Raw genomic sequence first — 24,685 nt, forward strand, 5'->3', positions numbered from 1 at the left:
TTCTCACAGCATCCCTCTTAGAAAAAAGGAATTATGATTATAGTTTAAAGATGAAGAAAAAGAAGCCTAGGAAGATTAAGAAAATTGCCTGGAACATGAAGCATGGGGCGATGACATACATGAGGATCTGGATGAAGCTGAAGTCCTGGCTTTTTCCACTAGACCAGGTTGACCTACAGAGAACAGGAAAACTGACACAGTCTTCTAACTGCCCTTTGTTCATTTTTCCTGATGAAAACACGGACCTCTGATGTGAGGCTCCTTGGGATGGAGCTGGTGGCGCAGCCTGCTAAGTGATGAAATACCACAAGCTCTCATATTTTTAGTCTTTTCTATGAATTCTCTGGAAATCAAAAAACTCCCATAACTTGCTTACTTCTAGAAAGTCAATGGTTTTCAACAGAGGGCACTCTTTCCCCCAAGGGACATTTGGGGTTGTCTGGAGGCATTTTTGATTGTCACAAATACTATTTGCATCACTGGGGATAGAGGCCACAGATGGTGCTAAACATCCTATAACATACTTTCCCCACCTCCCCCACCCCCCACAATCAAAGAATTATCTGGGGCAAAATGCCAGTGGAGCTGGGTGGAGTATCCTTGCTATAGGTAAACACCTGGTGGATGGAGGACTTAGCAAGCCTACTGCTGGGTGCAAAAGGCCACCAGAAAAAGCATAGCACTGATTTCTCTTCGCACAACTACCATTTGGCATGCCATCATCTGAATTGCTTGGGTAACATGCTCTAGATTATGTGACAAGCAGAAAAACTAGTAAACAAGATACATAAAGAGATGGAAACTATGAGCCTTAATGAGTATCACTGGGACTGTGATTCGAGGGAAGGGAAAGCTAGAATACTTACAGCCAACTTAGCTGATGTAAGTCCTTGAATACTCCAGGTCTGAGAGTTGTAATGCAGTTGTGGTTGAGATATCTATGAATAGCATGTGTGAGTAAATTAGGCAAACTTAATACTCCACTTTAGCCATATATAATTACTGGACATCTGTTTCTGAAAGCACTCTACTGGATGAGCCGGGGGCAGAAAATCAAGGACAACTGGGAGATACAGATAACCACAAGCCCAGTGTGACAAGCACCAGGGCCAGGACCAGGAAAGTGGCCGAAAATAGTGTACTGGGATATTACATCACGCTAGAGTTTAAGAGGAGAATAAATACGCGAGGTGATTTTTGCTTTTGTCCTTTTGGTCACATCCTTAGTCGACTAACATTTTAAGAAAGTATGTAGGTAAGTTTAGCAAGGGTTAGAAAAAATAAAATGCTAAAATATTGGGGAAATGACCCAAACGTGAGGAGACAAGATGATAGAGAGCCTTTATATCTGTCTTCTTGTAAAGCTAGGAATTTCTGAGTAATTCTTTTAGTGTAAAAACGAATCTGAAAACCTATTTCTCCTATTTCTCTATATCCAAAGTCAAGACTTTAAAAAGGTACCATTCTACCCTTTTAATCTTTACTTAAAATTGTACTCATAATTATAAAAAAGTTACTCACAGTATTTGCAGATTATGTAATCCAAAGAATGCTTTCCTGGATATATGTCTAATACAATTATGCTGGAGGAATCTGGTAGGAATAAGATAGGAGAGTCATGTGATTATGGTTCATGTACTTCATTAGGTTGTTGAATGTGCTCTCCACTTTCTTCACTTAAAGGCAACTTGTGCACCTGGGTCATAAAGTCCTGAGTCCTATTCTCATGTTGGGAGGTAGAAGTATTGCCAGTGAGAGAAGGCTGGGAACCCAGCAGTACCTACTGTCCCAGTAGCACCCGTGCTATGAGATCCCAGCATCTCTGACTTGAACCACTGAAGTCCAGGGCACTGTGTGTGAGGAGGGAACTACTCTTGTTTCTGCAAACTGGCGCTCTGGTGGCCTTCCTGCTCTGACTTGCAGGAGTTGCCCATACGTGAGATTAGCCAGGCTCTCACTGCTGAGTTTTCTTACTCTTTCAGTACAGAGCTCCACCTTCAGCTCCTCATTTCTCTTCATTCTATTCCCATAAAACAAGGCGAGGGCAAGTCTTACTCTGTTCTGTTTCAAGACGCAGAGTGAGAAGCAGGTGGAGAGTGAGAGAGGGGCTCAAGGTCACAAGCGGCGCCAGTGGCTGAACTGGGGCCAGTGCACCAGCTTCAGCTCACGGGGCCATGATCTACTTAACCTGCGAAGCAATCTAGCAATAGCGTATGAATTCAGTATCTAAGTAAATAATTTCTATTTCCTGTGCGCGTTATGCAATGGAATGTTAGCCCTGAATTCATATTTTCTAAAGACCTGAGGCAGGAAATATTCATGCTATGGATAGTAACTACTGTCTACATAATCTTCTGAGTGGCTTCCCTATCTCTTATTTTGATTTGATTTGGTTCCTAAAGTTTTGTTCTTTTTTTTTTTTTTCTGGCCACATGGCTTCGGCTTGCTGGATCTTAGTTCCCCAACCAGGGATGGAACCCGTGCCCCCCTGTGGTAGAATCACAGAAGCTTTAACCACTGGACGGCCAGGGGATTCCCAGTTCCGAAAATATTTTACAACACTTTCTCATTGTTATGATACTTCACTGCAAAACTATTGATAGCTCTTGCCCCCTTGCGGCATCTGGCTGTTCTCTGAATTCTGTTATACCGTGATTATTCCCTAGCAAAGCTCTCTAGCCTTTGAATCGTCTGTTACAGGTGTGCTGGCATACTGATGTTCTCAGCCCTCAAGGTGGCAAAGTAAAGCCAAGATTAGCTTCCAGTTATTAACAAACATCTTTTATCCCAAATATTGAACAAATATTGTCATTTTCTCAGTGTACCACCACGTGGAAAATGTGGGTACCACAGAGCACATGCGTTACAGCTATAGTGACACACAAAGCATCAGTTTCAATCCTGCAAAGTAAACTTGAAACCCTGTAACAACTTGTGCCATTCCACCCCTCCCTCCCAGCTGTAACATGTCTGTGAGGAGAGGCTTCCCATTGTAGCATAAATTCTGCTTTTGTTTTAAAGTTCTGCTATGAATAGAACGCACCCATACAGATCAATATCTGTTTTAGCATTTTCAGAGCCCTTAGAGTGATGTAATGAAAGTTAATATGGGGACTTACAATAGTAAATGAAAACAGGAAAAGAATATAATACCATAATATATGTATTTGAAGTTCCTCATAAATATAAAATTTACTACTTAACTAGTGTTATTTACATTTTTTAAGCTCTTTAATGGAATATAATTGCTTTACACTTTTGTACCAGCTTTTGAGGTACACCAGAGTGAATCAACTGTATTTAGACATATATCCCCATATCCCCTCCCTCCCACGACTCCCTCCCAACCCTCCCTGTCCTGGCCTTCTAAGGCATCACCCATCATCGAGTTGCTCTCCCTTTGTTATATAGCAACTTCCCACTAGTTATCTATTTTACATTTGGTAGTGTATCTATGTCTATGCTACTCTCTCACTTCATCCCAGCTTCCCCTTCGCCCCCCGCCCCCCCCCCAACCCCATGTCCTCCAGTCCATTCTCTGCATCTGCATCCTTATTCTTGTCCTGTCACTGGGTTCATCAGTACCATTTTTTTCTTTTAGATTCCGTATATATGAGTTGGCATACAATATTTGTTTTTCTCTTTCTGGCTTACTTTGCTCTGTATGACAGACTCTAGGTCTAGCCACCTCATTACATATAGCTCCATTTCATTTCTTTTCATGGCTGAGTAATATTCCATTGTATATATGTGCCACATCTTCTTTATCCATTCATTTGTTGATGGGCATTTAGGTTGCTTCCATGTCCTGGCTGTTGTAAATAGTGCTGCAATGAACATTATGGTACGTTTCTTTTAAGATTATGGTTTTCTCTGGGTATATGCCCAGCAGTGGGACTACTGGATCATATGGTAGTTCTATTTGTAGTTTTTTAAGGAACCTCCAAGCTGTTTTCCATAGTGGCTGTACCAACTTATATTCCCACCAACAGTGCAGGAGAGCTCCCTTTGCTCCACACCCTCTCCAACATTTATTGTTTCTAGATGTTTTGATGATGGCCATTCTGACTGGTGTGAGGTGATACCTCATTGTGGCTTTGATTTGCATTTCTCTAATGATGAGTGATGTTGAGCATCTTTTCATGTGTTTGCTGGCCATCTGCATGTCTTCTTTGGAGAAATGTCTACTTGGGTCTTCTGCCCATTTGTGGATTGGGTTATTTGCTTTTTTGGTATTAAGCTGCATGAGCTGCTTGTATATTTTGGAGATTAATCCTTTGTCCGTTGCTTCTTTGGCAAGTATTTCCTCCCATTCTGAGGGTTGTCTTCTTGTCTTGCTTATGTTTCTTTCACTGTGCAAAAGCTTTTAAGTTTCATGAGGTCCCATTTGTTTATTCTTGATTTTATTTCCATGATTCTAGGAGGTGGGTCAAAAAGGATCCTGCTTTGACGTATGTCATAGAGTGTTCTGCCTATGTTTTCCTCTAAGAGTTTTATAGTGTCTGGCCTTACCTTTAGGTCTTTAATCCATTTTGAGTTTATTTTTGTGTAAGGTGTTGGGAAGTGTTCTAATTTCATTCTTTGACATGTAGCTGTCCAATCTTCCCAGCACCACTTATTGAAGAGGCTGTCTTTTTTCCATTGTATATTCTTGCCTCCTTTGTCAAAGATAAGGTGCCCATATGTGCTTGGGCTTACCTCTGAGTTTTCTAATCTGTTCCATTGATCTTCCTTTCTGTTTTTGTGCCAGTACCATACTGTGTTGATCACTGTGGCCTTGTAGTATAGTTTGAAATCAGGAAGCCTAATTCCACCAACTCTATCTTTCCTTCTTAAGGTTGCTTTGGCTGTTCAGGGTCTTTTGCCTTTCCATACAAATCGTAAGATTTCTTGTTCTCGTTCTGTGAAAAATGCCATTGGTAATTTGATCGGGATTGCGTTGAATCTGTAAATTGTTTTGGATAGGATAGTCATTTTCACAATGTTGATTCTTCCAATCCAAGAACATGGTATGTCTCTCCATCTGTTAGTATTATCTTTTATTTCTTTCATCAGTGTCTTATAGCTTTCTGCATACAGGTCTTTTGCCTCCTTAGGCAGGTTTATTCCTAGGTATTGTATTCTTTTTGTTGAAATGGTAAATGGGAGAGTTTCCTTAATTTCTCTTTCTGCTTTTTCATTGTTAGTGTATAGGAATGCAAGAGATTTCTGTGCATTAATTTTGTATCCTGCTACTTTACTCAATTCATCGATTAGTGCTAGCAGTTTTCTGGTAGAATCTTTAGAGTTTTCTATGTATAATATCATGTCATCTGCAAAGAGTGACAATTTTATTTCTTCTTTTCCAATTTGGATTCCTTTTATTTCATTTTCTTCTCTGATTACTGTGGCTAACACTTCCAAAACTATGTTGAATAATAATGGTGAGAGTGGGCACCTTTGTCTTATTCCTGTTCTTAGAGGGAATTCTTTCAGTTTTTCACCATTTAGAATGATGTTCGCTTTTGGTTTCTCATATATGGCTTTTATTATGTTGAGGTAATTTCCTTCTATGCCCATTTTCTGGAGAGTTTTTATCATAAAATGCTATTTACATTTCATTCAAGGCAAGTCAAAAGTGCACTGCACATTTTACCTACACGTTATCAATCTTGAAGAGATGGGGGCAGTCGTAAATTGTGACTTTGACCTTGTGCTTTTGATCTGCATGACTCACCTGATGTGTTCAGTCTATCTGCCTTTACTGACACAAGTTAAGACTCCAACTTCTTAAATAATAACGAGCCTCTAGTCTTCTTTTTAGTCAGTTTGCTGGCACCCCATGGAGAACTAGAGTCCCAGGTCCCTCGTCTCAGACCTAGGCTGCTGAATTTTAACTTGATCCTCCAGTATCTGCTTTCTTCTTTACAGAATAGTAGCTTGGTGAATAGGAGGGGAAATTTGGAAACATGATAATTTGGCAAGTGGTGTCCTCTTTTTGTTCAGAGCTGAGATATGAGCCCGTTTGATATACTTTGCACAGAATGGCTTTTCTAAGAATAACTTACTGGTTCATGAATTCCTGCTGTTTCAGCTGTCAGGACTTTTCAAGCAGAAACGCCAGGAATTTATGTACCTGAAACTAAAGCAGATAAATGCTTTAATGACATGCATGTTTATAGGCTATTTTTTAATGCAACATTTTGTATTCATGAGCCAGGCGGACTCCTTGAATTACATTTTGTTGCCAATGATTGCACTGAACGAGAACCCAGTTTAGGAAGGAATTCCTAATTTACATAAAATTTATGTCACAGTGAGGAGAGGAAATGCTATTGGTTTCCGTGGTAGTGATGATAAGGTATTATAGTCAAGCTCATAAACTGTATTTTATTTCTCTGAAAGGTTATCTTAACTTGCTTCTTACCACCCCCCCCCAAATGTTAGAAAGTTTAAAAGATTATTAAAATGAATAAACTGATCACTAGTAAAAGCATTCAAATAAGCTGAGGGACATTTGTTAATTTAGAAATTAAAATTCTATTTTGATTTAGGAATTTGTTTTTCTGGATGCCTAAATCACCTCAATTTCACTGTGAATATTTAGAGCATGCAAGACTGGAGACTCACCCGACATTAAATTGGGTAATCCCCTAGGATATAGCCCAATACAACTTAAAAATGCATATGAACCTTATTAGCTTGATACAATGTAAAACACATATTCATGAATGTCTTTTCCCCGGTCAAGCAGAATAAAGCCCAGATTCTTTAGTCTAGCATCCAAAGGCCCCACAGTCGTGATTCAATGACCTCTCCAGCATACACTCCACCATTTCCCGTGGGAACTCTTTTCCTTTAGACAAACTTCCCCGGTCACTCTCTTCCTAATAGCCTCTGAGTGTTTCTGTTTATGTATTTTTGGTCCTCCTTGCTGAAGATGCTCTCCACCTTCTCTTTAGCCCTGTGTGTTCGTTCTACACATCATTCACTCCTTCAACAAATACTCACTGATTCTCATATACGTTTCAGCATATGTGACAATATGAGGTGGTGGCAGTGGTGGTACATGGTACTAGGAGAGAACCAGAAGGACCATCCAATTTGGGAGGAGGGTATGATGGTCATGAGGGGTTTCTTCAAAATTCAAGAATGATTGTGAGGGGTTCACAAAAATGGAATCATAATTGAAAGAATGACCCAAGACATGTTTAAAACTCAGAGAGTCAAGAATACTACAGGCAATAGAAATGAATTTCTAGGTATATTTTGGAAACAAGACAATGTTAAGGAAAAGCCCCAGCCTGCTGTATGGGACCTGTTTTATAATATTATGAAATAATTAAAAAAATATATAAATTCTCAACACCTACATTGCTCTTGTTCTCTTGGTCCAAGAAGATGATCTCAGAACTGAAGTGAATAAATAGGATACAGGGTTATGGCAGTGAAAGCCCAAAATGGTAGAATAAAGTTAATCAAAATGAGTTAAAGCCCTCTGGTTTGGACAATTTCTCCCAGAAACTGAAAAACACTGAAAATGCGAACATTCAGTCATGATCAATGACTGGGGAAGCTGGAAAAAGAAAGAGCAGCTGGAAAATTAAAGATGGCAAATGCTGTTTTCACTTTTCAAAAAGGGAAGCAGATGTCACAAGCTATCGCTGGATGAGCTTGAAGTTGGTTCTGGGCAAGATCACATGATGCTGCTTTGTGAGCACCACAAAGAGAAAAGGAACAGGGCCGTTCGTGAGAAACAGGGCATGTCGGACCAACATGATTTTCTTCTTGGAAAGACTGATCAGACAAAAATGCTTTGTTGACTTTGCTTATGTGTCTACCAAGCATTGATCAAGTGGTTTTATGATGCTCTTATAGACGAAATAAAGAGCAGTACACGTTGTCTGAGGGAAGGTGATGAAGAAGGGATCTGGAAGCAAGATTTGGCACCGTCCTGCTTAATATTCTGCTCCACAACGTAGGTAAAGACGGCCCATCTGATTTTCAGATGACAGAATGCTGGGGTGAAGAGTGAATCTGTTGGATGAGCCAGAAACATCTTCATGGTCTGGTAAGAAAAGCTGAATCTAACAGGATGAAACTGAATAGGGTTACATTGGAAGTCCCACAACTACAGGATGCACAAGTACCGGAAGGAGAAGTCATCACTTGTCAGTAAAGCATGTGGCACAGGGTGAGGAATTTTAGAGACATAATCACTAGGACTTAAGAGTATGAAGTAGCCCTAAAAAGAACAAATGTAGCTTTAGGGCATAAGGAGTTTAGAAAGGAAGGGTTGCTAGCTTCCCCCTGGTCTGCCCTTGTATGTGTCATACAAGTGATAATATTACATTTATTCTAGATACAACATGTAAGGAATATGTAGGTGACCATTTACAGAGTGATGAACAGATGTGAAATTAGGCCCTTTGGGAAGAAGTTAAAGATTCGAGTCTGCCTGGGGAGAGACCTGTGGTGGGGTGCAAGGTGACGATGGCCAGGTTTGAATATCAGAGGAGTTATGTAGAAGACTTATTGGGTGTGTTCTGATCGGTCTCATGGGGTAACACTCAGAATCACGGGGAGCTTTAGCAATGCCTTGGTCGGTAATGGAGTTATGTGGCAGGACAATTTATTAGCATATTGTTTGAAATTCCTTTCCCTCAGCACCTCCTAATTCCCTTCCTGTTTTTTTTTTTTTTTTTTCCATAATCACTATCTAACACACTATGCATTTGATCTTTCTCCACTGGAAGTCAAGTTCCTTGAGGAAAGAGCTTTTCATATATGATGTTTACCGCTATATCCTCAACACCTCATAGGTACTGATAAGTATTGGTTGAAAGAATGAATGAGCATGTGGATTTGCCCAGCTTTTACCCCTCTTGCTGTCTCTACCAAGAGTTCTGGGGTTGTCCATCTAGTTTCTTCCTTCCTCGGACACCTTTTCCTGGAGATGGTCTGTGTTTTGCTATGTTGGTTGTCTGGACTGTTGTAATGTAGGATCAGGAAGAAAAGAGACAGGACAGGACAAGGGTTTGCCTGAGACTGGAGAGGTTTTTCTGGGAATTTGGGAAAGAGTGGCAAGAGGAGCTGAGTGGTATGAAGAAGGGGATGGGGGGAGGGAGATTTAAAGAAGAGTTGCTGAGCTTATGAACTGCTTCAGGTATATTTGAATAAGGCTTATAAAGAACTCCGGTTATTGTGAAACCAAAGTTTCTTTTCTGAATGCTTTCATCAATGGTAACAATATTCTGAGACTGGCCAAGAGGGTGGACTTGCAAAGTCAGAGGTTTGGCTTTGAAGTCAAGCTCTAATACTTGTCAGCTAGCTGACTTTGGACAGATAACCTTTCTTCTCCTAGGGTGGTTTCCTCATTCCTGAAAGGAATCTAAAGACTCCTTTCACCTTGCAGACTTTGAGGATCAAATTCCAAATGAGAATTCCAAATGTTGGAAGTCTTTGTCAACTTTAAAATGTGGTATGTAAATTGTGTTTTACCCCCTGTGCTGTCCCTTGCATGTAAGAGACACTTGGTGAAAGTTTATTGATGAGTTGTATAGTTTTTTATTTTTTTCTTTGAGTCTCTGGGAGAATCAAATTGCCTGGAAAGCATCACGTAGCAGCTTGCATTGGGAGAACCCCTGCTGGGTGAAACTCAGGTTATGATGTGGTACTTAAGTTTTCTCAGACAAAGTAAAATTAAACATTTAATTGAAGAAATATCCAGCTGATCTGGGCAATCTGCGGAAATAAAATATCTACTTTTTTTTCACTAGGAAAAATTGGGTCCTCAGTTATCAAAGTTAGTGCTTCCACATTCTTCTTCGGTGGGTTACCAGATACTGAGAGAGAAGTATTGACCCAGAACAAAGCCATGGATCAGTGGTCCAGGCAAGGACTTGGTCTGAGAAGTCTAATTTTAAATCTCCTCGCTTAATCCTCTAGTGATCATGGTGCCTCCCCAGAAGTCAGCTTTTCCCAAATTAGGGGCAAAATGTATGGAGGGAAGTTCTGCGTGAGACAGAAGAGTATGTGTTGGTAGAAGATTCAGTTAGCTGCTAGAACAATTTCTTTCCATCTCCAGGTTTATGGCTATTGTTAAACACCACTGAATTGGGCATCAAAAGGTATGGGCTGTAATTCTGGCTTTTCTACTAATTAGTTGTAGATCTTGGGTAAGTAATTTAATTGTTGCAAACTTTAGTTACCTTGTAAATAATGATAAGATTTAATTAGAAATTCCTAAGACTTCTATGACTCTAGATAATAGATTTAAACAGCTACTCTAAAACATGAATATTTTTCCTTCCTTTCTGCTAGTGCTATTTTATTTTTCTTCCCTTGCGCATTATTCAGGGAGTGAAAGGACAATATTGACTCATAGAATGAACAGGTTGTGATTCTAAGCATTTCCAGTAAGACCAGGAGCAGTATAGTTAAGATTTCTTCTCTAGAGGAATCTGGAACTCCAGAGCCAATGCGTCGCTACTCCAGTGGGACAGTGGCAACGTGCCACATGCTCCGAGATGGGGCAGGAGGAGCTCACTGAATCACAGAGGCTGCAGTCAAACCCAGGCATGATTCTCTGTGTTCACACAAGATTCTTTCTCACTGATGGACTTCCTTCAGGGACTTTCTTTCTTGCATGAGGGAGTCTGTACCTAAATTTATGAGCAGCACAGAACTGTTGATGGCATTTCAAACCAAATGTGTTTGTCGAGTATCAGCAAAGAATCAGATTATTTTTATTCCTGGATTTTAACATACACCACATTTCTAGAAACTTTCTCTTCTATTCTGAATGTTAAAGGGCAAAATTGCAAGATGATGGTACTGCCTAGGGGCCTCACAACATTGTCTTGCTAATTTTCTAATTTAGTCTAATGCTCATCTTGGCAAGTGCAGAAATTGACCTCTCCATCATCCTAGCGTGACTCAGGCTCAGAGGGACTGACACACTGTAACCAAACTTTCAAGGGGTTGAATATTGAATTGTTTTATTTAAACAGAATGTATTCCATACCACTAACTGGAATGTTCTTATTCCCCATCCAAGGTAACCTCCCAAATAAACTTTAGGAAGTATGAATGAATAATTTAGGAAGTTAATGTAGTATCATAAGGTTGACTGATGATCAGGGAATCAAAGCAAAGAGACTCTCCATCTTGATATGGATAGTGTCACAATAAAGTTCACAGGAGTTATAACCCATCCCTGCCTCCAATAGAGACCATCTCTAGGGAGTGTATCTCCCAGACCCTGGTTTTCTTTCTTTGATGTTGCTGGAAGCATCTTGACACTTTGTTTCTCATGGCTGAATGTATCCTATTTATTATTTTCTTTCCTCAGATATGCTAATATCACTAATTTGACCAAGATGGTGTTTTTGCTCTTTTTATCCTGGGAGACAGTCCTTACCCTATCATTATGTGTTTTAAACGATCTAATGGTTGTTTATGCTAACACTCTTCCAGGTGAAAAGTGCATCTAGTACCTCTGAATCTGCAATGTCACTTTCCAAACGATCCGGAGTAAAAGTATGGGACTATATATTTTCTAACTGAGATGCTCAATGCAATTTAACTCTCTAAAAAACATTTAAATAAAACCAGTTGTTATTTTAAATAATGAAATGGAAAGAAAGCATTCTTTTCAATGCTTTATCGTCTAATCTTAATTACATTTAGAAAAATAACTAATGATAATGATTATTATATTTCATTTTACTCTTAGATTAAAAACATCTTAAAACATCCCATAGATTTTCCCATAAAAACACTATTAATAGCTACTTACATCTTTTTAAGTTCTGTGTATTTGATGAAAACTTTATCTGAAAGACTGTGAATCTTGTTTTTCTTAAGAGACCTAAAACAACATGTAAAGAACATTTTATTATGGATTTTATGACCAACCAAACTCTTCCCTAAAAGCTGCATTCTTGAGAATATCTGATGATGCTTCATACTACTTCACACATATTTTAAAATGCTAATAATAAATAAAAACTTTCATGTGAGAATGAGAAGTCTATCAAGCAAAATTAAAGCAGTTTGCAAATATTTGACAAGGTTAGCCAGTTAGTACAATATAATAGACTGGAACATCTACGGCGATTTAACTTTTTCTTCTCCAGATAATTTGACAAAAAACAATAAAAATCCTAACCAACTCATGTATGCCCAAATTATGGTATGTCTGCAAGCAAATTCCTGAGGCTCTCAAAACTTGTATTCAGAGATCAGAAAAACTTGCATGATTATGCCACAGCTAGCTTTGTGGACCTTTTATACCTTTAAAGTCCTGCACAGATTACCACTAGTTAAAATGAGATAGAATAAGTGAGTACTTTTCCTTTTTTTTCAAATTTTTATTTTCACTTGTAGCATACTGGCATATTAGTAATAATACATAAGTTGGAAAATAATTGAAAATAAGAACTCCAGACCACAGACGTTTGTGAGCTAAATGATAACCGGGCTAATCTAACATACAGTTCTTAAAACATTTTTTTCCCTGGGGAAGAAGCATGCAGAATTCTCTGATGGCTGGTGGTTTTAAAGGGACTTTCTATTATTTTGCTAATATATAAGTATCATAAAACAGAACAAAGAGTTTAGATTAGACTACGTGGTTTTCATATGACTTTAAGAGCAAATATCAAGATTTGAATTCTACTCACAGTAATGTCACATTGCTGGAGATGGTTGGCACAGACTTCAAGCCAGCATTTATACATTCCAACTCGGTTTCTTTGCAGTCACAGCGCTGTGGGTACTGATTTAAAACTAGGGGGCGAAAAGAGTAACGATTCAATAGGAAAAAACCTTTCTCTTTAATTATGACTTTAGTAATTGACATTGTTCTTTTTCCATTGAATGTATAACATTCACATCTTGTTAAATAAACTTATTCAGGCTCATAATAAAAGGCAAACAAAAATTCTCTCCTAGTCAAATATAGACTCCTGTGGTAGTCATCTCAGTTCTAGCTTCCAGTGGTCATTTCAGAGGCATTTAACAAGTGATTAGAAAGAACCCACAGAGATGTTTAAATAGCATAAAAGCACATGGTGAACAAGATTAAGTTCTTCTCAATGAAAAACATGAGTGTGATTGAGTAAATCTTTAACGGGTATAACTGAGTCAATTCCACTTAATTGAATGGCACAAAGAGATTGCTCAATAAATGCTTGTTGGTTAAAATTAAATTCAATTATTTTTCCCCTTCCAAGCTTCTCTTAGAGCTGTGATGAGAGTTAGATGCAGGTTCTGCAGTAGTCACCATGGTGCCTGATTAAAGTCAGCCCACTCAGACACCCTATCATTCTGGTTCTCAGCTTTTCATTACTAGGAAGCTAAAGTGGCAGGTAAAAGTTGTAGAGAAACTATCAAGCAGAAAAAAAACAAAGATCCATCTATCTGAAGCATTCGGAAGGAAGAAAAACACTTCAGGATTTACTCTGAAGGAACTCACGTAATTATTAATATAATGGCATATTATCATAATTAAGATTTATCATAAAAATATATTAATAATATACGAACACTGTCACATAATTTTATTATTTCTATATTGTGTCATTATAATTATGTTAATTATTAAAATAATGGCATATGAGAAATCTATGGAGAAACCAGGCCAAGTTGGTCCACAGAACAATGACTTCGTGTGTGTGTGTGTGTGTGTGTGTGTGTGTGTGTGTGTGTCTGAGAGAGAGAGAGAGATAGAGAGAAAGGGAGTTGGGGGGTGATGTTTATGGAGCATTTGATGTTGCCTCTGATCCTGTGGGTATTTTTTTTTTGATGGAGCTAAAAAAAAAAAAGAGTTATTTCCAAATGTTTATATTTATTATTTATTTTTCTAATTGCGCTGCTTCTTTCAGATCACTTTTATTCAAACTTTATTTTTAAAATCAATTTCACTGAATTTTAGTAAATCCAACAAAGTTTCATTGAGTACCTGCTGAATTCAAAAGATGCATTCTAGCGTAAAAACATTTAGAAAATATTCTGTGTTGTTCATAGGCTTATGCTAATGATCTCAACTTCCTAAAGATAACTCCAGATTGTTTACGCCAATGTTTAATTGACACTGAAAACAGCAGTTACCTTATTAGTTTGAAAACCTAGGACTGGAAACCCTTATCTATCAATAAAAGAATTTCTTGTAGTCCAACCTGGGCCAGTTGACTAAACCAGAAATGTGAGTGTAAATCCCTCACCTGCAGGTCAGTCAAACCCCAACCTCTGGATTCTTATTCTGAAATGTCTCTTGCATCTCTCACTACCTCACTCTTCCCAGAGGTATTTTCTGGGCTCAGATTCTTAGTATTAGTCTGGAGCATTGCAAGAAACATAATGTTCAGTGTCCCTATCACCAAGCTTTCTCCTCAACCTCAGCAAGGCTGACATTTGGGTCGGATCATTCTCTGTCGTGGGGTGTGTCCTGTGCATCGTAGAAGGTTCAACAGCATCCTTGCCTCCACCCTCTAGATGCCAGCAGTCACCCATCCCTCTCCAGTTGTGACAACCCAGAATGTGTCCAGACATGGCCAAATGTTCTCCGGGGGCAGAACTGTCTTAGGCTGAGAACACTATTCTAATTCAGTTTTTAAAATTCTGGTAGAAGAATCATTTTCAAATACGCTTCTTATCATTTCATCTTCCTCTTCATTAAATGGACATAAGCTCGCACCTTGGTGGTTGCTCCCTGTATACAGCAGTGATCTCCACAATGGCATGTGTACAAGATGACCCATTGTGGTTCGGGAAGAAAATGTTAGAACTTTCAGTTATATTTATTTTTAATCTTTTTAGTTTACTCTTTTCAATTTCTAATTTTATGTATGATATATTTGTGTATAGTAAAATATATAATAAGTGGTGATTATAACCTGGTATTATAAAGTTCATAATATGCTGTCAGTGTAGTACTTAATATACGGTCTTTATATACATACATTATATATGTATATATATATATATAATGTATGCATGCAATTGTACACACACCTACATAATTATATCTATGCACATACATATTATATGTAATATAATCATACGTTAACATATAATATAATCTATATAGGGAGAGGTCATATTCTGTCTATATTTATCTATGTAGAGAGATATAATTCTATTGATAGGATAGAGGCCAAGCTCCAAAGAGTGCAGCCAAAACCCTGTATGGGCTGGCCCCACCCTCCTGGGCCCAGCTCCTGCTCCTCCACTTCATGCACTCAGAACGAATGTGAAGCAGGCTCTGACCCCACTGTTTTGCTGGCGTGCCCCCCTGCTCTTCCTGTCCCCTCTTACCCTTCCCTCCATCCAAGGACTTCCAAGCCCATCTCAATGTCACCTTGTCTGTGGATTTTTCCCCATCCCTGGCACAGCCATTATTTCTCCCAAAGGGCTTCCACATTCCCTTGTGCAAACATCCTTCCTTCAGTTTAGCACAAATATTACATCATTCCTGCTTCTGTAAGGGTTTGTCTTCCCAAACAAACAGTGTGAGATGTTTGAGGATCGTAGTCACCCTTGCACTCTCAGTACCTAACACAGGTCCTGGAAAGTAGCAGATGCTCAACATCTTTATTAAAGAGTGTCACCAACGGGAGTCAGATCTTTATCACTGCTCACAAGTGTTGAGTGCCTGCGGATTCTTGCAATCATAGGCTAGGACATAGAATGAGCGTGAATGGAGCATGTTGTTTTCTTCTATCTTTTTAGTCCCACGAGCAGATAATAGACCCGCTGACCACTGAAATACATTGAGCTGAAACTAAAATTCTACAGGGAATTTATTACACTACCCGTATCAATCCACGCACCACAAACTTGATACTGAGTCTTCGAACCAATACCACTTACAGCACTCCTGTGTTAATGCCACGTTCTTAGCATTTCCATGGACTGTGCCAAATATAGTCGCCCATCCACTAGTGTCTCCTGTGAAACACATGGTGATGAACATGTTTCAGTTATTCTATAAATCAAACATCAAATTACAAAACAAAAAGTATAAAAATTTGATCATGAAATCAATTTAAAAAATTTGTTTAAGTAACAGAAAGATAACAAGGGAGAAAAAGGTAGGCAAACACCTGGAGTTTTATCTTTCTTTGCAATTACAAATATTTTAAATGTATGCATCATAAAATATATAATGAAAATAGATGATTATTTTCCACACATGTATCCATCTTGAAAAACATCACCTATTTCTAATGCTGACATTTTAAATGTTTGATCTTAATTTTGAGGTCCTCAGAAGAAAATATAATCTGAATTTTATTTTGTCATACACATATGTTTATGTACATACATACTTGATATATGTAATGAGTTCTGACGAAATTCATGTCACTTGACCTTTTTAATAAGGCAAAAACAAAGTTCCTTTTAATAAAGTCTGTTTAGTCCTGATGAGAAAAATATTTTCTCAATTTGTCAGATGATATAACCTGCTTATTTGCCAAGTTTTTCTTTTTTTGCCATAAAATTATATTCATTTCAAAAAGAAGGCTTGATTTTTGAAGTACCATTACTTTTGCAAAGCTATTAAAGTGAAAAAACACACAATATGATGTATGATACTGAAGTTCATACAAATAGAAAAGTAAATTAAAATAATTGCCCACAGGTCCCTTTGATTCCTGCAAATTTTAGTTTATTTTTATTTCTTATTAATAACAATGGTTTTAAAAATTATTCTATTTGATGCCTTTACATGAATTACTTAATTTGCGCTTGGAATACCCTCAGGAGGTAGATAACGTGGATGGTCTAAGATTCCCACGCAGTGAAGACCAAAGGCCAAGAATCTGAGAGCTGCCCCATCACTGAGTGCTGATTGTAAGCTACTGTTCTGGCTTCTGGTGACACCAAAAGAAATAAGAACTCTTCTCAAGTTTATGTCTAGTAAGAGAAGTACAGTGAAAAGATGAGGCAGTACTTGTACAATCATGCAGGTACACACAGCGTGCTATGGCAACAGAGAGAAAGGATGCTCGTCCTAGACCCAGCGTAGAGCTTCAGGATGGCGAGGCCTGGCCGGGAAAGCCAAGCGTCTCAGGGGAGGAGAGGACACCTAAACTGCATCCTACGGGCTAAGTAGGAGTGATTCACAGGTGGTGAAGGCAGAGGTGCTGGGAGCATGCATGAGTTCCCAGGGGCGGGAGAGCAGATTCTAGACACAAACCAGGCACTTCTGGACTTTGCTTTTGCCTCTGATTGCTAGCTGGGCAGTGCCAAAGACTGGCAGTTCTGTGTGGTAGAAAACACACAGGATTCGTTCAGATTCAGTAGACCTGGGTTCTAGTGTCTACTCTGTGACTAACTAGACATGTCAACCTCTCTTGGCATCAGTTTCTTCGAGAGAAAAATACATCAGTTAGATTAGACCACATGCACAGTCCTGATATAAAGACCTAAAATGGCTTGTAAGACCTTTTGTGATGTGACCCTTCTTTACCCTCTTTATCCTTGCTCACTCCGCTCAAGCCAACCTGGCTTTTCCTTCCCACAAACACATTGTCCTGTTTCCTTCAGCCTCAGGGCCTTCGCATTTGCTGTTTCCTTTGCCTGGAACTCTGTCCCTCCAGAATATTTCATGGTTTCTTTCTTCTTTTCACTTCATTCCCAGTTCAAATGTCATCATCTCAGAGAGGGATTTTTCTGGCTGTGTCTTTAAAGTAGCCTCTTCCCCAAGTCACTTTCTATCCCATTATCCTGTTCTCTATACTTCAGGGCACTTATCACTCTCTCAAATCATTTATTTATGTACTGTTGTCCTCCTTCTTCACATGGCCCCTGTGACCTGCGCAAGGGCAAGACTCCCTTGAGCCTGCTGCGTCCTGGTGACTTGGAGAGCACACAGTGGGCAAAAGATACAGGGCTATGGATAACTTAGTTCTCTAGGCAGGCCCACTTGCACCTTACGGATATCCCTGCAGCTGAACTAAATTACCAAGCCGTAGGAAGTGGTCATAGTAAGCCATTTAAAATTAAAATATAGGTATCCAAGTAGAATTTAAAATAATTTTAGTTTTCATCATCTGTTTCATCACACGACATTTTGTAACACTGTATTTCTGACTTACGCAACCTCCATATATGAAAGTGTGGGTAATTCTCACAAACACATTGGGGAGCAATCAGTGATGTCCCAATAGGATTCCCTATAGAGCAGCAGATCGCCCCTCCAGCTCATCACCATTAGCATCCGATCCACCCACAGTTTCGGGGAGCTCATGAGCGGCGGCATCCATATGGGGCCCAGAACTCACCACAGTTCTCCTCGTCAGCTCCGTTCCTGCAGTCGTCCACGCCGTCACAGTGAAAAGCACGGGGTAAGCACTGGGTCAGGTTCCCACAGGGAAAATATCCTTTTGGGCACAAAGGAGTGATTGTATTGCCTTCAGTCAGTGCAAAATCTATGTGAAAGTGGGGACAGAAATCTTAAGTAATGGGAAGAAATTGTTAATATGGCCACACTCTTTTCGTGCTATTGCATTTAATTTTCACAAAATGCTAGGAGTTGAGTTTGTCTGGTGTTATTCTTAGCGCACAATTTCTCTGAATAATGCTCTTAATTATAACATTTAAAATAATCACAATCACACCAAATACCAGCTATATCAAGAATGGAATCAAGGCTCATTTTGAATTTGCTTCAGGAAGGCAACAGTAAACAAAGCCAAAGCAATTGTCCTACTTTTGTATGAAATCAAAGACTTGTTCTCTCCTGGAAACAGGAAAGTAAAACCATGAGCTAACAGGATCAAATAGATGGATTTATTCACTTATTAATCCTTTAGAAGAAGGATTTGAGGTGACATATTGAACATACACATGCAAAAGGAGACTTTAAGTGTGAATGAAAGTAAAATCCAGAACCACATTGGACTAAGGAGAGATAATACTGAGTAATAACACCTAACGCTCATTGGGCTTACTGTGTGCCAGGCAGTTTGCACAGTGGTTAATCTCAGTTATTCCTCAACCAGTCTCTGTGTGGGTGACAGTATCCCTCCCGTTTCAGGGTTAGGAAAGTTAAATGCAAAATCACACAAGCAGATTTGAATCATCCCTCTGACCCCAGAGGCCCATTTTTATCCATCTTGCTAGGGAGAATTAGGAAGATGCATCTCAAGGAGCATAAGACCTCTAAGAGGATGAATTAAAAATAATCGTGTGCTGGGAACATAAGAGAAAATGAATGAGAGTTGAACTGCTGCTGGGTTGGATGAGAAAGTGCAGAAAGGAAACATTTCATTTACGAAGTTACTATATCTGTGGATAGAATGATCAAAGAAATTCCAGAAATTTAGATGTAAGAGACATTCTTTCAATTTTGAGAGTACTTTCCAGAAAATAAAGAGATGTGTTTTTTTTGTAAATACTCTAATAAAAATTTAGAAGTCATGTATTTAAAAAAAAAAGGGGGGGAGAGTGCGGGTTAGAAATAGGTGAGGGGGATTAAGAGGTACAAACTAAACTTCCAGCTGCAAAATAAATGAGTCAAGAGGATAAAATGTACAGCATGGGGGAAAAAAGGAGTGCAAGATGAAACTTCACAGAAATGTGATTTAAGGAGAGTGTAGACAGGCAGGGCTACAGTTCATTATGACTCATTGAAGGAAACAAGGGCTGTTGGCAGAGTTTTCCTAACCATGCCACTGAAAGGTCAGCATTGTCGCCAGGGATTTCCTTGGGTTGGGGGTACAAGGCTTTTTAATACAGCAGAGGACTAGAGAACCAATCTTCGTGGAGCACCTTCTACTGCGTGCTGGATATTTCCTAATTATTTCACTTAACCTTAACGGCATCTTTGTGCTGTTGGTATTATCATCTCTACGTAAAGATGAGGTACGAAGGCTGAGAATACGAAGGCACGTCTACTCTGGTTCTTGGGAAAATGCCTTGTGATGTCTGGGCCCTCCAAGCAAATACTGTCTTGCAGTGAGGTATTCTCCCACCAGACAGGTCACCAGGCTCTCCTAAAGTCGGTGAAGCCTGCTGGCCTCCTTGTTTAACGAATCGTGGCATTTGTAAAAGGGCAGGAGTTTGCTGCAGGCACTAAAGCTACGTCTGCGTTACGGTGCATGCCAAGCTTTTAGTGATATTTTTAGAGGAGATGAGCAGGTGATTTGATGTTTTTGAGCTATAGTCCTTTAGTTATGATAACCCTCAAGATTCAGCAAATGCATAAAAGAGCAGCATCTGGCCCTCTCCTGCGGACAGGCAGGTGTAGCAGTGCCCACTCTCCCCCGGAAGCTGCTGCTGGAGCATCTGCTAGGCCTTCCCTGAGTGGGGAGTACGGCCCTTGGATTCTTTTCTACCCACTGGATTTTTGTTTTTACAAAAGCAAAAGATATTTTCTCTGCTTTTGCTGCAGTGGTCGATGAATGATTTACTATGAGCAACTGGACCTAAGACCAGCCAGGTCTGACTATTTTAGGAAAACTCTCTGCTGTGTGGCTCTGGGGAGGGCTTGTTAAGCCTATTCGCACAGAGAGAGGCATGCTGAGTCATAGATTTTTAAATCTCTTAAATTCGTTCTTATAAAGATTTCTACAGAGAGCAGATTTATAAAAACTCGTTTTCCTCCTGTGTTTGGAACATGAATGGGTAAGGGTCAATATTTCTTAGTGTAGCAGCTTTAAATGTGTTTCAAATAGTAACTCACAGTTAGAAAAAAATTTTGTATCACTTCACAGTCCAGCATACAAACTCACACACACACACACACACACACACACACACACACAGACACTGACAGGGAAAGCAAAATTTCTTGAAATATTACTTACCTTTTACTACTAGACGAACTCTGGTCATCGCTATTCTATTTTACTCACTTGAAAAGGTACCACAAGTCACTGCATTAATCTCGTGGGTCACTGATGGCATGGGACCCACTATTTTAAAATATTCATTAGTAATGAAATCCTCTGGAGATCATCGGACCCGGATGATAACTCTCTGCCGCTCCCAAGCTGTGTGACTTTGAACAAGCTGCTTAATTAACCTCTTTAAACTTTAGTTTTCTCGTATTTAAAATAGGGTTAATGATACTATCCCAGGAACCAGACAAGCGCGTGCTCGTGAAGAGTGCCTGGCCCGTGGCAGACCCTTGGTTAATGTTGGCACACGGGCAACTTCAGCGCAAGGTGAAAAAGCAGGACGTTAATGGAAGCTTGCTGCACCTTGGCACTGCGTGATCTTTCTGTGTGGCCTCCGTGAAAGAAATAATAGGACTATAATAAAACTTCTCCTACTATTTTAAAAGTCATGTGACACATGTGGTTTCTATTTTAAGCAGCCTCAATTCTTTTGAAAGCTGAGGGGCGTTGTAAGTGATTAAGCAACAAAAATGTCCTTGCGGCTTCCTGATCATATCTTTTACTGATCTAGAAGAGGTGATGAAGCATTTGGTTACAGACCATTTTGAAATAGAAAATGAGGCTGTGTAAATTATTCTGGAGGCAGAATATTGTCTTCCCTTATGGGGTTTCTCATGAAGATAACCTTGAGTCCTCTGAAGGCTGGACCCAACTAAATGTCCATCTCACAGATGCAGACATCCTGAGGTAGACAATCAAGTTTTACAGACAAGAAGGATCAAGATTATTTCCTTTTCCTTGGGGAAAAAAATGGGTTTCATCTAGCAAGTATGGGTGAAGGAAAGCAACATGAACAAATAGAACCTACCAATTGTATTTCTCAAAATTCCCCATTTTTCACCCCAGAATGGAATCTTCCTGAAAAACAACTCAAGGTATAAATTTTATGTAGAAAGAAAATAAATAAAATCTATTTCCTACCTACCCCTTGCCCTCTGTATCCTAAATCCCTATCGGTACTCACTTGGTGCTCAATAAATTTTTTAATGATCAAATGAATTAATGGAATAAAAGTAGAGTTGAAGGAAGAACCCCTGTAAACCTGTAAAATTCCCAAAGTTGCAGGCTAATGTTTTTATTCTGATGACAAAATATTGTTTAGTCTTCCAGGTATTTATCATTTATCTTTCTGTCATTATACAATTTAGAAAATGATTAAGAATCCTTGCTGTTTTGAGCACATACTGAAAAAGAATCAATACCCGTCTGTAGACAGCTTATTGTGCTATCTATTCTTCCTGCCATCTGTGGAAGTGGAGATAACTTTTATTGAAACTTGGGGATTATAAAAATGCAGGATGCCTACATAAAAGCTGTGTCAATAGCTTCTGCAGCAATTTCTATGGGACCCCTGCCAAACACACAGCTGAGGGGAGTTTTGAACACATGAAAGAAAATTTCCCCGTAGTAGTCTCTCTCGTCTCTCCTCTGGTCAATATTCTGGACATGTCTGTGCAAAGGGATTCCAAAAGGATTCCTTGATAGCTTTTTGAAGCCAACTGGACTGCTGCCTAAGGACGTACTTTACTGCCCACCAACCCCTGCTTGTTGGGAAACAACAGATGAGAATGAACTTTTTAAGTGCTCAGTTTGAGAATCAATGGAGATGAGTAAGTCCCTCTTTGCTTTCTCTGATTCTCTGCCAATGCTTGTCCTGCACGAAGCTGAGGAAAGCCTTTATCCTCTCAGCCCACAGGGGGCCCAGGGGACCCTGGCCAGGGAGGCCATTTCCCAGAGTGCGCTGCTCCTGGTGGAGTTCAGATGGAGAGGAAGCCTGTGCCATTTACCCTAAAGAGCCCATCACTGCAGCACAGGAAGAAACATTCATTTAACATCCAGAAAGTGTTAGCTGAGCGCGTACTATGTGCTCAGTCAACAAGGCAGACACCGTCCATTCCCACCTGGAGCTCAGGTGGCAGGATCTCCAAGAGGAGCAGCAACGCTACTCAGTGAAGCAAAGGTGAATCCAGTTCATTCGCTGAGTCCATCTGCTGGAGGCCCCCTGCTTCTGGGAAGAGTCTCAAAGCCGCTAAACCCCCACCTTTTTAGGGCACCAAATGTATTGTTTGTTTGAGGGAAACTAGTAGAGTCTTCCTTAAAAAGTTGTTAAGGTGAGTGGAGAGAAATTAGCCTCTTGGTGGTGGTTGTTTTTTGGGTTTTTTTAAACATTTATTTATTTGGCTGCGCCAGGTCTTAGTTACAGGTATGTGGCCTCATAGTTGTGGCAGGCATGTGGATGTAGCTCCCTGATCAGGGATCGAACCCCGGGCCCCCTGCACTGGGAGCAGGGAGTCCCAGCCACTGCGCCACCAGGGAAGTCCCTTGGTGGTGGTTTTTTAAAGTTGGAAATCTTATCCCTTTATGCTGTTCGGTCCTCCCAGCCTTGACAATTCTGTGTGGCTGTATCAGTCAGCATGTGTAGAATTCAGATTCAGTTTGATGCACACATTTACCCCACCTTCTTCCCATTTCAAAGATCCCTACCTTAACTGAGTTTCTCTAAGCCCCTGTTCACTGTCGTGTGCTTCTGAGACAAACCCACCTCCTCCGACTGGTGAAGGCTTAGGTGCTTCAGGATCCTACTCACAGATTTTCTGCAGAAACCATCATCCCATCTCCCTCTTCAGATTACTGCCCAATGTTTGGACAGATTTGGGGAAATGATGCTTAACTATGTGGGACAGAGTACAGGTTTGATACGTATGGATTTAAATTGGAAAAAAAAAGATTTTTAAATTGCCAACATCATCCTTACCAGCGATGGATTTCTGTCCTATGTCCCCCTTGGCTGTGTGCTTTTATGTGGGTCACACCATGGTTGTTGATGGGTTCAAAGGTATATGCAGTCTTCTCCTCCCAAAAGATCTCTTCTACTGACCAGTAAACTACTCAAGCTTCATTTTGAGGGATGCATTCTTTTAGGTTCATATCTTGTCTTTTAGTATGTAAATTTCTACCTTGTTCTGCATGAGTTTCAGAGCCTGGCTTCTTCCTAAATTCTGCCTGTGTACAATGAACTCACAGAATGAACACAGTGGTGGGTGAAGGGAAGAAGAACGTGGAAAGGGTGATTATGAAAGAGACAGGGTAAAACCTGATGGAAACTTGGCATGGGAAATGTGGAGAGGAGAGAAGATGATACCTTTTTCCTTTCACGTCTCTCTCTTCTAATTCCTCTCTGATTTGTTGACTGCTCTGTCTTGAGGGACTTTCACTGGCTGTTCTTCTTGGTGGTAATTCTCCCAAATCCTAGTCAAATCAACTTCATATTTACCTGTATCCTAGACTGCTGCATATGACTGGGCAACACACACCTCACACAAGCATGGGGCACCGTTCACACAGCTGCTACGGTTGAGCTGTGTAGAAGCCGCACAGGCCAAGGCTGAGGCCCTGGACGCTTCTTTTTCGATGCACAAAGGTTGATGAGCTCCCTTCCTGCCCATGGAAAGCCTCCCACATGTGTTCTATATTCCACTTCACCTCCTCTTCTCAGAATCTCTCTCCATCCTCTCCTTTCTCTCCTGTATGTCCAATATTCCTGTCTCTTCACTGGTTTTCCTATTAACGTTAATCTTATTCAAGCAGCTCCCATCTTCAAAACAACTAAGTCAACCAACCAACCAGTCAACTAACCAACCTAAATCCTATTATGTTCACAATGGAACTGAGACACCGTTGTCCCTTCAAAGTTAAATTTCTCAGAAACATCACACTAGCCGATGTTTCTGCTTCCTCACCACCCTTTCTTTCCTCAGTTCACAGCTTTCAGTCTTGGCCTCGCTGCTCCACTG

General features: G+C 39.9%; 1 protein-coding gene across 1 annotated transcript in view; it reads right to left on the minus strand.

Moving 5' to 3' along the window:
- The window catches only part of RXFP2 (relaxin family peptide receptor 2), a 56,760-nt gene that overhangs the window by 23,036 nt on the left and 9,039 nt on the right, over positions 1–24,685 (minus strand). Inside the window, exons 2-7 of the mRNA XM_057707564.1 lie at positions 18,273–18,419; positions 15,856–15,933; positions 12,666–12,771; positions 11,780–11,851; positions 1,522–1,593; positions 867–938 (exon numbers count right to left, since the gene is read on the minus strand). Of these exons, the coding sequence (XP_057563547.1) occupies positions 867–938; positions 1,522–1,593; positions 11,780–11,851; positions 12,666–12,771; positions 15,856–15,933; positions 18,273–18,419 (547 nt within the window). The remainder of the gene's footprint in view (positions 1–866; positions 939–1,521; positions 1,594–11,779; positions 11,852–12,665; positions 12,772–15,855; positions 15,934–18,272; positions 18,420–24,685) is intronic.

This window comes from Hippopotamus amphibius, chromosome 14, assembly GCF_030028045.1.
Source record: "Hippopotamus amphibius kiboko isolate mHipAmp2 chromosome 14, mHipAmp2.hap2, whole genome shotgun sequence".
Taxonomy (NCBI): Eukaryota; Metazoa; Chordata; class Mammalia; order Artiodactyla; family Hippopotamidae; genus Hippopotamus; species Hippopotamus amphibius.